Source organism: Nerophis lumbriciformis, linkage group LG15 (genome assembly GCF_033978685.3).
Source record: "Nerophis lumbriciformis linkage group LG15, RoL_Nlum_v2.1, whole genome shotgun sequence".
In the NCBI taxonomy this organism is placed as follows: domain Eukaryota; kingdom Metazoa; phylum Chordata; class Actinopteri; order Syngnathiformes; family Syngnathidae; genus Nerophis; species Nerophis lumbriciformis.
This window is the reverse complement of record NC_084562.2, coordinates 42,515,319-42,532,025: the sequence shown is the minus strand read 5'-3', so window position 1 is coordinate 42,532,025 and position 16,707 is coordinate 42,515,319. Positions and strand designations below refer to the sequence as shown.

Genomic DNA, 16,707 nt, shown 5'->3' with positions numbered 1-16,707 from the left:
CAATACAGTCTGCAGGGATACAGTCCGTAAGCACACATGATTGTATTTTTTTATGACAAAAAAAAAAAAAAAAAAACGGTCCGTGGGACAGATTTTCAAGCGTTGACCGGTCTGCAGTTACAAAAAAGTTGAGGACCACTGCTGTAAACCACTTTGTGCTGATGTTGAAATGGAAAATAGCCAGATATTACCCGTAAATGAACAAGTGGATTAATAATCAATTTTTACTGCTTGTCCCTCATAATTTTGACAAAATAATAGAATGAGAAATTACACAATATGTTACAGCATACATCAGCAGACAAATTAGGAGCCTTTTTGCTTACTTCCTACTAAAAGACAAGTTGTCTGGTATGTTCACTATTTTATTTAAGATCAAAATTGTTCTTCGATTGCAATAAGAAACATATTTTGAATGTACCATAAGATTTTTTGTAAAAATAAAGCCAATAATGCCCATTTGTTGTATTTCCGTTTATTTACAAAAGTATCGAAATACATTTTGGTACCGGTATCAAAAATTTACTTGGTATCAAATAGAAAGAGGCAACATCACACACAGCTGACAACGAACACATACACACTACAAATAACTACGAGGGAACAAATCAATGAAATGAAAAACTTCAGTTTACAATTCAAACAATACTCCCTTTGTAGACCAGAAGATATGACAGCCATGGAAGCACATTCAATCTCTGTAATAACCACCGCTAGCACAATCCACATAAACATTTAACAGAGCTGCCGTAACTGCCGACAAACTGCCACTACTAAGCTAACAGACACAAGTGAGCTAATGCTGCTCTGTCTGGGCATTGATGTCACACATCACTTAGCAACCGGCACTGCCTTTTAAAGGCACAAACTCACATGTGCACTGCCCTAAATGAAATGTCTCTTAACTGCCTAAGCCAGATATTTGAAGTTTTTGTTTTTTAAATAACACTATTACTTTCCCTAACAATAATCTAACTTAACAGTTTTAGATTAATAGTATTTCTGTTACAATTACTTTTTTGGCAAAGTAACAGTACCTAATTACTTTTTAAAAGTAATTTCCCGAACACTGATGATGATGCCATGTATGATTTAAAAAATAAATAAATAAATAAAAATTAAAAAGAGCACAGGGCAAAACGATGACTAAAGCAGTCGCTCTGCACACCACCAAGCTGTGTGAATGATAAAGCCTGTGTTTATCCACTTACTGAAACTAGTCTTCTCAATGTTTTACTTGATTATTTATTTGCATACAATGTATTAAACATTGTATTCATAGAAGTATTTTATTCATGACAAAAGTTTTAAGTTTTCACTTTTTTAATCTCAATGTTGTAGACTTATTTATTTGCATGCAATATGCAATGTTACATTTTTGTTAAAATAAGTATTTTATTCAAAACATAAGTATTGTTTTCCAGAGGAGGGTCTTAATTTAGTTCTTAAAAATTATTCCATAAAAAGCACAATTTATATCTCGTCTAAAAAGAACATTATACAAATTAGAGTGCATGCAATGTCATTTCAAACTACTTTTTTTTAATTGTATTCAATTTAATTGTATTCTCTAAAAAGTAGGGAAAAATTAGGAAAAAAACCATGAATCAAATTTTTTGTGAGAAAATCTGAGATTTTTTTTCAGGAAATATCGCCCACGCCTAGTTATGTTGTACACACCTTGTACATCAGGTTAATTTTCTCCACATCATTTTGGCGACCCAAACCACCAACACACAACCGGCGTTGAGTTAGCTTTTTTTCTCAACAGTAGCCTCATATTTGCAGGATAACTCCAAGTCACCGCTGACATCAAATTTGGTGCCCTCAGCTGCGCATTTAGTGCCAAGTTTCATTCTGTTTGCTTCAGTGGTACCTTACAACCAGAATTGGAGCGGGAAAACGGTTGTCTCTGATTGGCTGTTGTCACAGACATTTCTGCCTCCCATATTTGATCGAGTTAATGTGTTCACTGCTGATCACCATAATCACCCTGAAATCTATCACGATCATATAATTGCCCAGCTTTCAAGGGTGTCTCTAATAATTCTTAAGGCATGCTAAACTTTTTATCAGAAAAAAAACCCTACATAAATGTAAATCCTTGTTATTCTTCATGACTTTACTTAAGGTTTTTGTTTGTGTTTATTTTAAATGGCCAACCCTAAGACAGTTTCCTTCTCTAGTATTTTTTTTTAGTTTGTCAGCGACAGACAGATGGGTTACTCTCGAGCTTAATGCCACTACCACCACGGCCTACCCTCCCTTTTTCACTTGTTTACCCTCGTTTCTTTTTGTGTTTCTTCCTTGTCTTTAATAGATGCCTATTTTTCGTCAGCATTTAGGGGTCTATAGTAGGTGTAATATGCTTTTGTGGAGCCAGGACCGACTTCTTATAAAGCCTTGGAGAGCTAAATGTCAATCAAGACTTTTCTTTCCAGCCCAGACACTCGAGGAATTTTGAGGGAGGATGAGACACACAGGGAGTATAAGGGGAGAACACCGTTTGAACATTTGAACATTCAATACAAGAGTATTTCACCAACAAATTGCAAAATAGCCTTTTTTGAATTGTTTAATTACAAAAAAACCTGGTACCACTGTACTCAGTGTTTCCCACACATTCATTTATTTGTGGCGGCCCGCCACAAAAGAATTACGTCCGCCACAAATGGATTTTTTGGCTTTTGACTCGCTCGACCGCTCATAAAAGCAATGGGACTCTGTCTGTGAATGTACCTTGTAGTTACAACTCCGGTGCAGTAGGTGGCGGTAGCCTACTATGCATTGTAACTCCGCCAATAGCACTTAATTCACCTGGTGGGCCAGAAGACGAAGACGAGGACGAGGACGGACGGACAGGATCAAAATACGAGGGTAATATAGGTTATGGTAGATAGGTTATAGCAGCATCGCTCGCGGCTCGTCATATATTTAATGTTAATCCGCGATTTCACCGAGCGTTTCACTGACGGGGTCCGGGGCAGACGGACGTAATAACAATCATCTGTTTTCATACCGACGAGCTAACGTGTCCAGGTTATAACCCTGTTGTCAATAAACACACGTGGAGACGGTGCTTCAGATACTACATTAATACTCAAGCTAAAATGTCCACTGTCCACTGCAGCATGTGAATGCAATGAAAATAATAAAATCTGAGCCAACCAGCTGTTAAAATGTTGTCCAGGTTAATGTTTTGGCCATTGGCCCTTCATTTCAAGATTTCAACTGTGATCGGGCTTTAAACAGGTGGCTGACCTGTTCAGATGGGTGTAACTGCTACTGGTCAAATAATGTGAAATAGCATTTAATTTTACATGTATGCAATGCCATTTAAATGTAATTATAGATGATAATAATAATAATAAATACTGTGTAGTGTTGTAACTAGTCAACGGGAAGGATTTTAGTAAGATATAAGCCATGAGCACTACACAGCCAGAAAAAACCTAGGCAGGACAAGTAAAAATATTGGGGCAAGTAGATTTGAGAAGTCGGGCAAGTAGAAAAATTAGGGCGGAGGGAACAGGTGAGACTCAGCAAACACTGAAAAATAAAGCAGGGTCAGATCAGAATGCACTTTTCTCATGAAAAGGGTCCTAATTTATATTCTTATGTGCCACGACAAAACATACACCTCTGCCTCTGTTTCACTTTATGTTGCTGGTAAATAATATGGTTGTAATAGTAGGCTAAAGTTAAATTATTTAGTATGCACTAATTAAAGGGGCAGAGCTTTAAAAGACATTTTAGCTTTTATATTTTATAAGATATATTTTTTTGTAAGAACCACAATTAATAAATATATTTCAGTGAATAACTAATTGTTCAAATCTGTATATAAATATGTACATAAAGTGTTGTAATTATATTCCAACTCCGCGTTCTTCTTGGTCATCGCCGCTGCCGCCGCCGCTGTATTGTCAACTCAATACTTATTGCAAACAGGATTTTTTTAAAAAGAGTATAGTACATATGTTCAGTCATACAGTAAATAAAACCAACTTATTTGCGAAGTTACACTACACATTATGAACATAAACATACAATACTCTGCAATTAACCAACAAAACAAAAACAAAAAATAACCAATGGCTACTATTTGATTCAAATATACTAGCTTTTAAGGATTATCAATTAAAAAAATAAATGTAATTTACGATAGAGTTGAGTAATTTTGATTCGACTCAGATTCCAGCCTTATATACTGCGGTATATCAATGTGACATTTTGGAAGCTTTGACAAACCCACACAATATGTTGGTTATGAACAAAGATTATGTGCACTATGAGATAATGTTCAATGTTGAGAGACTGTAGAAGTGTTTGGATTTTGCAGTGTCATTGTTTTAATAGCTTTGTCTGTTGATAGGGTTAATTAGTTCTGGCAAAAAAACTTTCCATGTATAATTTTTGTAAAATACCTTTTTTTGTTTTTCTTCTCCCCTGTATTTTTTTAGCCGACTTGATGCAAACCATATTACCGCAGTTCCAGATGACAGTTTTGAGGGTCTTCAGCAACTGCGCCATCTTTGGTTGGACGACAACAACCTTACAGAAGTCCCTGTCGCTTCTCTGAGGCACCAGGCAAACCTACAAGCACTGACGTTGGCACTTAACCGCATCTTCTACATACCAGACAACGCCTTTGCGAACCTCACCAGTCTAGTTGTTCTGTAAGTTCTATCAATCTTGTCTTCTAATTGTTCTTTACATTCTGGCACTGTTTATGGTCATCAGTGCATATTCCCTTTTCTAGGTTAGTAATTATTATTAATTTATTAGGGGCTTAAAGGTACACGTGTGTTTTTTCATACTGAGCTTTTGGTTCGATTTGCGTTTTGTTCTTCGAATACCGAAAATTACCCAAACAGTTACGTACCTTAGAATCGAGGTACCAAACTGTGATTATGCCGAAATGTTCCATCCTTATAATATGTTGATACCTAATGTGTGTCAAGGTTTTAATCATTTGTAATTGATTCATAAAATATATATCTCTCTCTCCCTGGCTTATATTATAATAATTAGGGTTCCTATGCAAATATGGAAAAGTATGGAATTTGATTTGACAAATATCCAGGTCTGGAAAAGTATGGCAAATGGAAGCTCATGTGGAAAAATATTTGAGTTTCCAAGACTGTTACCACTGTCCAAGACTGTTACCACTGTCCTGTTTTCTAAAAGATAAAATTATTAATAACAACAAAAATAATTCTTTTTTTTTTTTTTAATGCGTTTGCTAGCGCAGATTGAATGTTTGCACAAGAGCACACAGTAGGCTACGTCTCCCAGAAAACATTTGGGAAGATTGACAAGTTGAATGCCCAGCCCTCTGCTCTCATCCTCCTCCAACCCATTTTAAGGCCCACCGGGTGTCGTCAAGTTTTACTGCTGCTTCAACAGACAGGTGATGTTTACACAATAGATATGACTAGACACGGCACGCCCCTTTGAGTTTCGTGCCTATGGCGAGCCTAAGCTAGTAGGGGCAAAGTGCCAGAGCATTCCATTGTTGTAGACCGCATGCAAACAAAGACAACAAGAACACCAGCACAATGTGCTGCATACAGTTGTGAAATATGCAATACATTTAAAACAAGTTAAGATTTATTTTCAATATACCGAACAATGCATTGTATGCCATTGCTTCAAATAAAAACTTGTCCTTCCCTAAGATGGCCGCCACGTTGGCACGACACTTAGCATGGCTGCTACAGCATGTAACTAGTTACATCTATGGTCGACACACACTTTGTGAACAAGTTATTACAATTCCTTGTATGATCTTGTAATGGGTAAATATACATTTTCTGTCGAAATATGAAATACAATACAAAGACGGATACTGTATTTGTATTGTATTTCATATTTCTGAAATCAGAAATATGGCTTTCTGATTTCTGATATTGGAACTTTATCAACTTCCGATATTGGAACTTTCTAACTTCCAATGTCGGAAGTTAGAAAGTTACAACTTGGAACCTTGAGTGTTGACCAATTCCGAAAGAATCCTATACGATATCAGTGGGATCGTAGTATATACTTTTTCATTTTGTAGTGTGCGATGTTAAAAAAGGTTCGATCAAGGGAAATACCAAAAAGAACAATGGTAGGTATGAAACACACAGATTTATGCTTAAGTGTAGTGTTAATGTGTTTTACCGGCACCTAGTGGTCGTGATAATTCGTTGAATTAAGGGCATGACGCAGGAAGTTGAATAATGCGGACACATTTGTTAATTTTTAATACACTTCTGCCTTGGGGACTTTGTAATTGTAAGTAATATGCAACTGTTATATTTTTGCACTTGCTTATATTGACAAATGCTGTGTTTTAGACAGCAATGTTGTTCAATTAAGGACACCTATTCATGGGTCTAGCTTCTGTACTCAGCTGCTGTGTACAGTAGCTGCGAGTGCCTAGTAGCCTATAGCCTACCATGTTTACCTTTTTGTAAATTCCGTCCATCCGTTTTCAACCACTTGTCCCTCTCGGGGTCGCGGGGGTGCTGGAGCCTATCACAGCTGCACTCGGGTGGAAGGCGGGGTACACCCTGGACAAGTCGCCACCTCATCGCTGGGCCAACACAGATACACAGACAACATTCCCACTCATATTCACATACTAGGGCCACATCATAAAAATACAACAAAATATGAAATGTGTGTGTTTGTTGGAGGACATTTAGATGTTAACTGTCCAGCTTTGCACAACTAACACCTTGCAGGACTGCTTGTATTGTAGTTTATATGGGAGGTTTTGGATGCAAGCTGGAATTATTTGATACTTGTTTTTTGGTTTTATTTTATTATTATTTTTGCTGATATCGGACCTATATTTGATACCAATATCGGATCGGGACACCCCTATTCTCCACATTATCACAATTTCAGCATTCATTGTTTCAAATTGTAGATATCCAATTGTTTAAATACTTAAATGTGACTTCTTTTTTTTCTGAAGCTTAATTTAAGATTTAAAAAAAAGTCTGGATAAAGTACGTACATTAATTTTTGTATTTTAAACCTGGAGGAAACCTGAATATTGTGCTACAAAAACAAATAAACCAGATGCACAGTAATCAATGTTTTAAATGTTTTCTTAGTGGTGCCATCTTTCCAGTAAGTATATGACAGAAATAGCTCAACAGGAACAACCTGTAGGTGTACGTTGTTAAACATTAATTGAATAGACGCTGACTTAGTACATTCTTTGCTAACCAAATTGTCCTGAGGCTGTCTAACGATGCATGCTTAGGAGTATCGACAAAAGATAAGAATGAAAAGAAGACGCCTGGCTCGAAGTTGTATTTATTTGATTTTAACATCGTATGAAACAACTGTGCTAACGTTTTATTTTTTTATTTTTTTTTAGGCATCTTCACAACAACAGAATTAAAGAAATTGGCAGCAAATGTTTTACAGGTCTTCTGAATCTAGAAACACTGTAAGTTACCTGTTAATGTGTTTGTGTGGGAGACTGTGAATGTGTGCAAACTGTATGTGTGCACGTGCTAACAGCTCCTCCACCCACCTCTGCTCTGCTCCTCCAGACATCATTGTCTCCACTTCCTCATGTAATTGCTTGAGAATAAATAGAGCAAAGTACATGATGCTTATCAAATATGCCCTCCCACCGTTTTCTTCTTCCTGTCATAAAAAAAATCCTTTGGTGACAGCCGCAGTCTACTGGAAGAGCACATTCATACAACACCACAAAATAGTTTATTGGTACAAACGGGAGTGAAAATGTGCCCTAATCTGTAAAAAGTGTCTTCTGATGTATACCAATGTGTGCATTGTTTTACATATTATCAATCAATCAATCAATGTTTATTTATATAGCCCTAAATCACAAGTGTCTCAAAGGGCTAATGCAGCACACAGTCGTCTCTTAGGCCATGTCCACTTAATCATGGTTATTTTAAAAACAAATATGTTTTATGCGTTTTGGTCTCTTGTCCACATGTAAACATATACTTTTGTTCTTACAAACCCCATTTCCATATGAGTTGGGAAATTGTGTTAGATGTAAATATAAACGGAATACAATGATTTGCAAATCCTTTTCAACCCATATTCAATTGAATGCACTACAAAGACAAGATATTTGATGTTCAAACTCATAAACTTTATTTTTTTTCTCGCAAATAATAATTAACTTAGAATTTCATGGCTGCAACACGTGTCAAAGTAGTTCGGAAAGGGCATGTTCACCATTGTGTTACATCACCTTTTCTTTTAACAACGCTCAATTAACGATTGGGAACTGAGGAAGCTAATTGTTGAAGCTTTGAAAGTGAAATTCTTTCCCATTCTTGTTTTATGTAGAGCTTCAGTCGTTCAACAGTCCGGGGTCTCCGCTGTCGTATTTTACGCTTCATAATGCGCCACACATTTTCGATGGGAGACAGGTCTGGACTGCAGGAAAGTACCTGCACTCTTTTTTTACGAAGCCACGCTGTTGTAACACGTGCTGAATGTGGCTTGGCATTGTCTTGCTGAAATAAGCAGGGGCGTCCATGAAAAAGACTGTGCTTAGATGGCAGCATATGTTGTTCCAAAACCTGTATGTACCTTTCAGCATTAATGGTGCCTTCACAGATGTGTAAGTTGCCCATGCCTTGGACACTAATGCACCCCTATAGCATCACAGATGCTGGCTTTTGAACTTTGCGTCGATAACCGTCTGGATGGTTCGCTTCCCCTTTGGTCCGGATGACACGATGTCGAATATTTCCAAAAACAATTTGAAATGTGGACTCGTCAGACCACAGAACACTTTTCCACTTTGCATGAGTCCATCTTAGATGATCTCGGGCCCAGAGAAGCCGGCGGCGTTTCTGGATGTTGTTGATAAATGGCTTTTGCTTTGCATAGTAGAGCTTTAACTTGCACTTACAGATGTAGCGACCAACTGTATTTAGTGACAGTGGTTTTCTGAAGTGTTCCTGAGCCCATGTGGTGATATCGTTTAGAGATTGATGTCGGTTTTTGATACAGTGCCGTCTGAGGGATCGAAGGTCACGGTCATTCAATGTTGGTTTTCGGCCATGCCGCTTACGTGGAGTGATTTCTCCAGATTCTCTGAACCTTCTGATGATATACCGTAGATGTTGAAATCCCTAAATTTCTTGCAATTGCACTTTGAGAAACGTTGTTCTTAAACTGTTTGACTATTTGCTCACACAGTTGTGGACAAAGGGGTGTACCTCGCCCCATCCTTTCTTGTGAAAGACTGAGCATTTTTTGGGAAGCTCTTTTTATACCCAATCATGGCACCCACCTGTTCCCAATTAGCCTGCACACCCGTGGGGTGTTCCAAATAAGTGTTTGTTGAGCATTCCTCAACTTTATCAGTATTTATTGCCACCTTTCCCAACTTCTTTGTCACGTGTTGCTGGCATCAAATTCTAAAGTTAATGATTATTTTCAAAAAAAAAAAGTTTATCAGTTTGAACATCAAATATGTTGTCTTTGTAGCATATTCAACTGAATATGGGTTGAAAATGATTTGCAAATCATTGTATTCCGTTTATATTTACATCTAACACAATTTCCCAACTCATATGGAAACGGGGTTTGTAAAAAATGAGAATTTCAAAAACTCTGTTACCCATGTGTTGGGATGGGTAACATGGAGCCGTTTGGTTTGTTTAATAGGACATGTGCAACATTGTCATGTTTTTAAATCTTATTTAACAACAGAAAATGAATACAATACATGTGTTGTGGTGTGTGCGCTTTATAACACTTTTGGCGATTAAAAAAATAAATAAAAAGAATACAAACAATGATGTTTTCTGAGCTCTGTTTAAGTCTGCCCTGATTTTAAAGATAATATTTGATAAATCACTGTATTGATGTAACAAAGGTGTTACAATGCCACGAGTGTTGGTTTCATTTTGTTTAGTGGATGACCCGTGTGTATGAGTCTTATAATACGTACATTGATTTAAAAACAAACCTCCTTGACTGTTTTGAGATCGATGGAGATCGTTTAACACCCAAAGGTTTTTTCTTTTTAAGTCTTTGTGTTTGTGTGGACATTGACCAAAATAAAATATTTTATATTTGCAGGGCTTAGTGTAGGTAGGTATGTTGATTTTAAACAAAATATTCGCTGCATTTTACATCTAATATGTCACCTTATTGATGAATAGTGGCGTTATGTCCGAGTTTGTGCTTAATGAACTCAATAGTTGAAGTAGCAGGAATACATCTTACATGTATTTTTTATCTTAAGAGGAACTACGAAGATTGTAATCTACATTTAACACCCTTCTGTGTGGTGTAGATAATATGTATTGGATATGCTTTGGTGTAAATTTTGCTCCGCAGTCACATTTTGAGTCTGTCTGCAAACAGTTTGTGTGCGCAGATTTTCCCTCCATGCCCCACCTTCTCCAAAAGTATCAGAATGTTATGTGAAAAAAGCACACTGTTTAAATTAGCGTTGGGGGAAATAATCGATTTTTAGATGCATCGCAATTCAGGCATGGACGATTATAAAATCGATTAGTAAACGTCGATAATCGATGTACTTATTGTAAATAAAGTAATGCAGACAGTTCTAAAATTTGGCTGACTGCAGCAAGCCACCTCACCGAGAAATCCGACCAGCTCCTTTATTTTAGGTCACTTATGTTCCAATTTTGCAAACATTTCCACTGATTGAATATATGTGAGAATTGATTTAACAGTTTCTTATTACAAATTTTCTAAAGTTGCAAGTGATAAACATGTATTTAGTGAACCAAAAAGAAATGTCAACTACATCAATATATATTAATTATAGATGCATCAATAATTGATTTTTAATCGAATCGTAGCTCCTGAATCGGGTATCGTCAGGTGCCCAAAGATTTCCACCTCAAGTATAAATATATGAAACCACAAGGAAGGACACCAAAGATTGAAAAATAGGCTGGCTGACAGCATGTACAAGCATGCCACATAAGTACGTCCGCCAAGCTGTGACGTCACAAATTGCCCACTGTTGAAAAAAAGACCCAACATAGACCTTATGATTTGACGCTTTGGCATGGTTTAACAATTCAACATCAACAACTTAGTAAAGATAAAAATCATCGTAGTTCCCCTATAACAAGACAACATAATCGAGAAAATCACTGGAAAATGTCTTTTGGTAACACCTCCCAGCCTACTGACTTGCAATTTGCTATTTTTATTGTTGTATAATATAATAACTTACCAAGAACAATTTTTTTTTGTCATTCCAGAGATCTTAACTTCAACAACTTGCTTGTTTTTCCCAAAGCAATAGATGCACTCCCCAAGCTAAAAGAATTGTAAGTATACCACTCTTTCCCCGACCGTTAAAAACTCCAAATGATTTTCTCCTCATTGTAATGTTATTTATTGATGTTATTTAAGTTGATATATTTGCATTAGTTTGCAAAAACAATCGCTCAACACACAGCTAATATTATAAACAGATTTTTTTTTTAACTGGGTATCTATTGAAAATTTGTGAATTTTGAAAATAGAACATAAATGTATTTTTCAATGAAGGCTAAATAATTTCAAGTGCAACCGTAACTGATTTAGCCTTGTCGTTTGATGTCTGATACCTACTGCATATTGTAATACTCACTGCAGCATTCAGTCAAAACTGTTGTTGCCCTTTTATAATTTGAACCTAAGGGATTGGCAAAACAATTGTATTACTCCTTGAATGTTTTTCTCTAGAACCAATACAACATTTTTTACAGCAACATATTTTATAGTAACACCACATAAACAATTGTTATAAGACCGAAGCAGTTATTCTGTTTTTACAACTCTGTTACTCATTTACAGTGTTTCTTATCATAAATAGTTGGTACTACCTGGGTGCCCTCTCTCATAAACACACTATAAAGGGAATGTCTGTGAATGTAGCTTGTTACAAGTCTGTATACTAAGTGGCAGTTTGTATTCTAACTCCGCTTCTTGACACACATTATACGTAACTGGTCTGCCAGAAGATACAAAGTTGTAGCAGGAGGGATCTGTGTTGCCAAATTAGTGATTTAATTAATATATTAAGTGCGTAATCACACCTTTAGGTACTCTTTCAAAAAAGTGACCAAACAAATGGAGACTTTGGGAGACTCTGACATGACAACGTGTATCGCTCTTCTCAACAAGCAGCTAATGCTGCTGTAGGTCCCTCACCCATCTAAAAGTACTCACAGGCTGCGCCGTCTTGTATGTAACATTATAAAAATGACAAGAAAAAGCAATAAAAGAAAGTGATACATTTATATTTTTTTGTTTTTCATGTTTTTCTTCCGCAATGGTCTTCCTCACTTCTACACCGTCCATTACTACAATTGACATGCTAATTTGACGATATCGATACGCCATCCCGCCACAACCCACCAGTCCTCGCAGTCCTGTGGGAAATACTGGTGTACATTTTAATATTATATTAATATATGGATGGCTGGATACATTATAATTATTAGTGAAGGTTGACTGCGTGGGTTCCCTCCAGGTACTCCGGCTTCTTCCCACCTTCAAAGACATGCACCTGGGGATAGGTTGATTGGCAACACTAAATTGGCCCTAGTGTGTGAATGTGAGTGTGAATGTTGTCTATCTGTGTTGGCCCTGCGATGAGGTGGCGACTTGTCCAGGATGTACACCGCCTTCCGCCCAAGTGCAGCTGGGATAGGCTCCAGCACCCTCGCGACCCATAGAGGGACAAGCGGTAGAAATGGATGGATGGATAACTGATACCTCTGTGAGTGTGTGGCACGCTGTCTAGCTGTATTGACACTGCACTGACACTGTTAGTGTTTCTTAATGATGCCATCTGTTGGATTAAGAATTCACTACATTTGACCTGCAAATAAAATTAATAGTTAGCAAATATTTTTATTTTTTAGAAATTTTGCATCATTAGCTGTGCAGCAAGGAATACAAAACATGCCTCTCTGGTCAATGAGCCAAATAGTAAACAGGAAAATAACATTCACTTTATTTGGCGCTAGATGATCAAAATTATCCCACTCTTGGGAATTTTTCCCTTTCAATCAATAATGGTGACAAAACGATATCGACTGCGGAAAACCCACTTCTTTCAGTTCAAGCAGTCACTCTTTTGCCAAAAGAAGCACTTTCTGATAAACCGTTGGGCTGCAGTCAAACGACATAGCAGCTGTATGGGTCACATGTTTGTTTATTTAGTGACACACGCATTGGGTCAATCAAGGACACAGTATCACTCCTTGTGTTTCATAATGCATCAATGCTTTAGTATAGTTTGACCCATCACATAAATTGCGACTCCATGGTATCTACGACAAATACATACTGTAAATATGTTACCGTGTGTGTGTGTGTGTCTCTCACCAACTGCTATTTCAGAATAGTTTGTTTCTTTCCACTTTGAAGCAAAGCAGCACATTAAAGCTCATAATGTCATCAAAGCAAAGCGCTTACATTTTACATTTGAGCAACATTCAAATAGTCTTCTTTTGTCCCACTTGATTAGTGAGATACACAAGACGGAGGTGTAGTGTAAGGTGGAAGAATGTGTTCCGAGAGAGTTCTGGCAGTGAATGGCGGTGATTATAAACATGGTGTTGTGGTTAGAGTGTCCGCCCTGAGATCGGTAGGTCGTGAGTTCAAACCCCGGCCGAGTCATACCAAAGACTATAAAAATGGGACCAATTACTTCCCTGCTTGGCACTCAGCATCAAGGGTTGGAATTGGGAGTTAAATCACCAAAATTATTCCCGAGCGTGGCCACCGCTGCCGCTCACTGCTCCCAGGGGTTGGAATAAGGGGATGGGTCAAATGCAGAGAGTAATTCCACCACACCATGTGACTATCAGTGGTACTTTTAACTTAACTTAGATGTTTTAGTGGTTACAACTAAGAGTATCAAAAGTCCAAGCCAGTCTTAACAGTATAAACTCATAGATTGGCACTATTGGGTGTACCCCACCTTTCCGCCCGAGTTCAGCTGGGGTAGGCTCCAGAAAATGGATGGATGGATATATAGCACAAACAAATGCAGAATGCCTGGGGGAATTAACAATGTGGTCATTTGCGCCCCCTCACTTTTACGTCTCAACCCGTCGTGTGAGGTATGGCTCTGTGTACATAAACCTCAGAGTGAATTTATGTGAATTGAATTCTGACCACAGGGATTATAATCAGTAGGGGTGTCAAAAATAATCGATTTATGATTCTTAATTAAAAAAATCTATATATACAGTATATATATTATTATTTTATTTTATTTTCTAATCTGTCCTGTCCAGCCACTCAGGCAAATCATATTATTGATGTAGACACCCATATCGGCCATACAGTTTACTTAAGAAAAGAGAAGTGTGGCATACTTCTCTTGTTGCCTTATTTGTATTTGACTTTATTAAGTATTTGGGTGGAATTTTATTAAACAAAACCAGTTTTTTTAAGTAATATAGAAATGTATCAAAGCTGTTTATCTATTTTTTGGAGGAATGTAGTTAATCATAGAACTGGCACCCAATGTTGTTAAAAACGTATTGGTTTTGAATCAAGAATCGATTCTCAATCAAACCATCAGGTAAAAGTAATAAATAAAAGCGTTCTGTCAAAGTTAACGCATTAACACATTCAAAGTATTACAATAATCATGTTTAAACACAGATTCTCACACATTTTTTCATATTTTTTTTAAAAAGAGATCAGCACTGTTATCTGAAAATGTCAATAAGATGTTTACAAATAAATTGGTTAAAGAAAAAGTAAACACAGACATAAGTGCACTCTATAAGTTATGTTTATGGATGTGCTTAGTACATAGTTTATTGGTGCACATATGTCTGCACTGTGTCCTAGTTTTGTTTTAGAATTTTTCAAAATGTGCACTCCATACTAAAATGTTACCAGGTTTTCACAAAATAAATGATGTGCATAGACCATAATAAAGAACATTTAAAAATGTTTGTTTTTGACATTCTTGTGTCAAAATGTCTGGGTCTTAAACTTAATTTGGAATACGCAGGCAAGTTATTAACTGTGATTAATCAAAATTCAAATGTGGTAATTATCAGATTTTTAAACATGAATTGTTCAACCACATGAAACAAATCTAACATGTTCAATGTATTTGTTTATTTTTTACTACAGGGGGTTTCACAGCAACGATATTGCTTCCATACCCGATGGAGCTTTCCTAAACAACCCTCTGCTGAAAACAATGTAAGATCTCTCACACACACACACACACACACACACACACACACACACACACACACACACACACACACACACTGATATACCTGCTCAAATCAGGTTAGTTATGCCCATGATTTCTAATACTGGTGATCATTGTGTCCTGACATTTACTAACGCAAAGTTTTGTAGTATGTTATTTTGTGGTTACGAGGCACTTCCATAAATTATTAATACTGTACGAAAATAAAACGGATTTAGTTCCGTGCACACAGCAAAAATAGTTGTAGTCTCATATTGCTACACTGAGGAAGGACTTCATAATAGGGCTGTAACGGTATTGTAGATACAGCGGTATTACGGTTTCAAAATATTTTCAATAATGCCGTGACACATGACAGTTTCAAACAAAAACTTAGTGTGTAGTTTGTTCCTGGCACTTTTGCCTTGGTGGGTCTGAAAATAAATTACATCTGGCAGAATCCTCTGTGTCGCGCGGGATGGAAATGTGGGGGCGGAGAGAGTCAGGGAGAGAGCGGAAGCAGGAAGTGAAGTGTGTTCCACTTCATAGTCGATATGAGGAATTGTTTTTTTCAAAATAACTTTTAGAGTTATGTTGCTAACAGACAAACCAACCCTAGCAAAAATATATCCTCTGTGGCGGAGGTAATAAAGCATGCCACCTTCGTGTTACAAGCCGAAACAGACTGAGTCAATGCTCATCGTGCCGAGGGAAAGCAATTGCTGCACACATAAGCTACCATCACCTGGCAAACATGATGCCAGCGAACCTAAACGTCAATTTGTGAGGTATTTACATTATTGAAAGTTAAAATGTGAGTTAACTTTTCTGAGGAACTGCATTTTCCAAACAGATATGAAAAAAAGTCCACTGTAGAGGACTCAAAAAATAAAAGTTTAGAACATCCATCCATCCATCCATCTTCTTCCGCTTATCCGAGGTCGGGTCGCGGGGGCAGCAGCCTAAGCAGGGAAGCCCAGACTTCCCTCTCCCCTGCCACTTCGTCCAGCTCTTCCCGTGGGACCCCGAGGCGTTCCCAGGCCAGTCGGGAGACATAGTCTTCCCAACGTGTCCTGGGTCTTCCCCGCGGCCTCCTACCGGTCGGACGTGCCCATAACACCTCCCTAGGGAGGCGCTCGGGTGGCATCCTGACCAGATGCCCGAACCACCTCATCTGGCTCCTCTTGATGTGGAGGAGCAGCGGCTTTACTTTGAGCTCCCCCCGGATGGCAGAGCTTCTCACCCTATCTCTAAGGGAGAGCTCATTTCGGCCGCTTGTTCACATGATCTTGTCCTTTCGGTCATAACCCAAAGCTCATGACCATAGGTGAGGATGGGAACGTAGATCGACCGGTAAATTGAAAGCTTTGCCTTCCGGCTCAGCTCCTTCTTCACCACAACGGATCGATACAGCGTCCGCATTACTGAAGACGCCGCACCGATCCGCCTGTCGATCTCACGATCCACTCTTCCCTCACTCGTGAACAAGACTCAGAGGT

At 37.8% G+C, this 16,707-nt stretch overlaps 1 protein-coding gene across 1 annotated transcript in view; it reads left to right on the top strand.

Annotated features, from left to right (window-relative positions):
- LOC133616136 (leucine-rich repeat-containing G-protein coupled receptor 4-like) overlaps positions 1-16,707 on the top strand; it is a 91,182-nt gene that overhangs the window by 51,662 nt on the left and 22,813 nt on the right. Inside the window, exons 5-8 of the mRNA XM_061975254.2 lie at positions 4,464-4,679; positions 7,382-7,453; positions 11,250-11,318; positions 15,142-15,213. Coding sequence (XP_061831238.1) covers positions 4,464-4,679; positions 7,382-7,453; positions 11,250-11,318; positions 15,142-15,213 — 429 coding nt within the window. The remainder of the gene's footprint in view (positions 1-4,463; positions 4,680-7,381; positions 7,454-11,249; positions 11,319-15,141; positions 15,214-16,707) is intronic.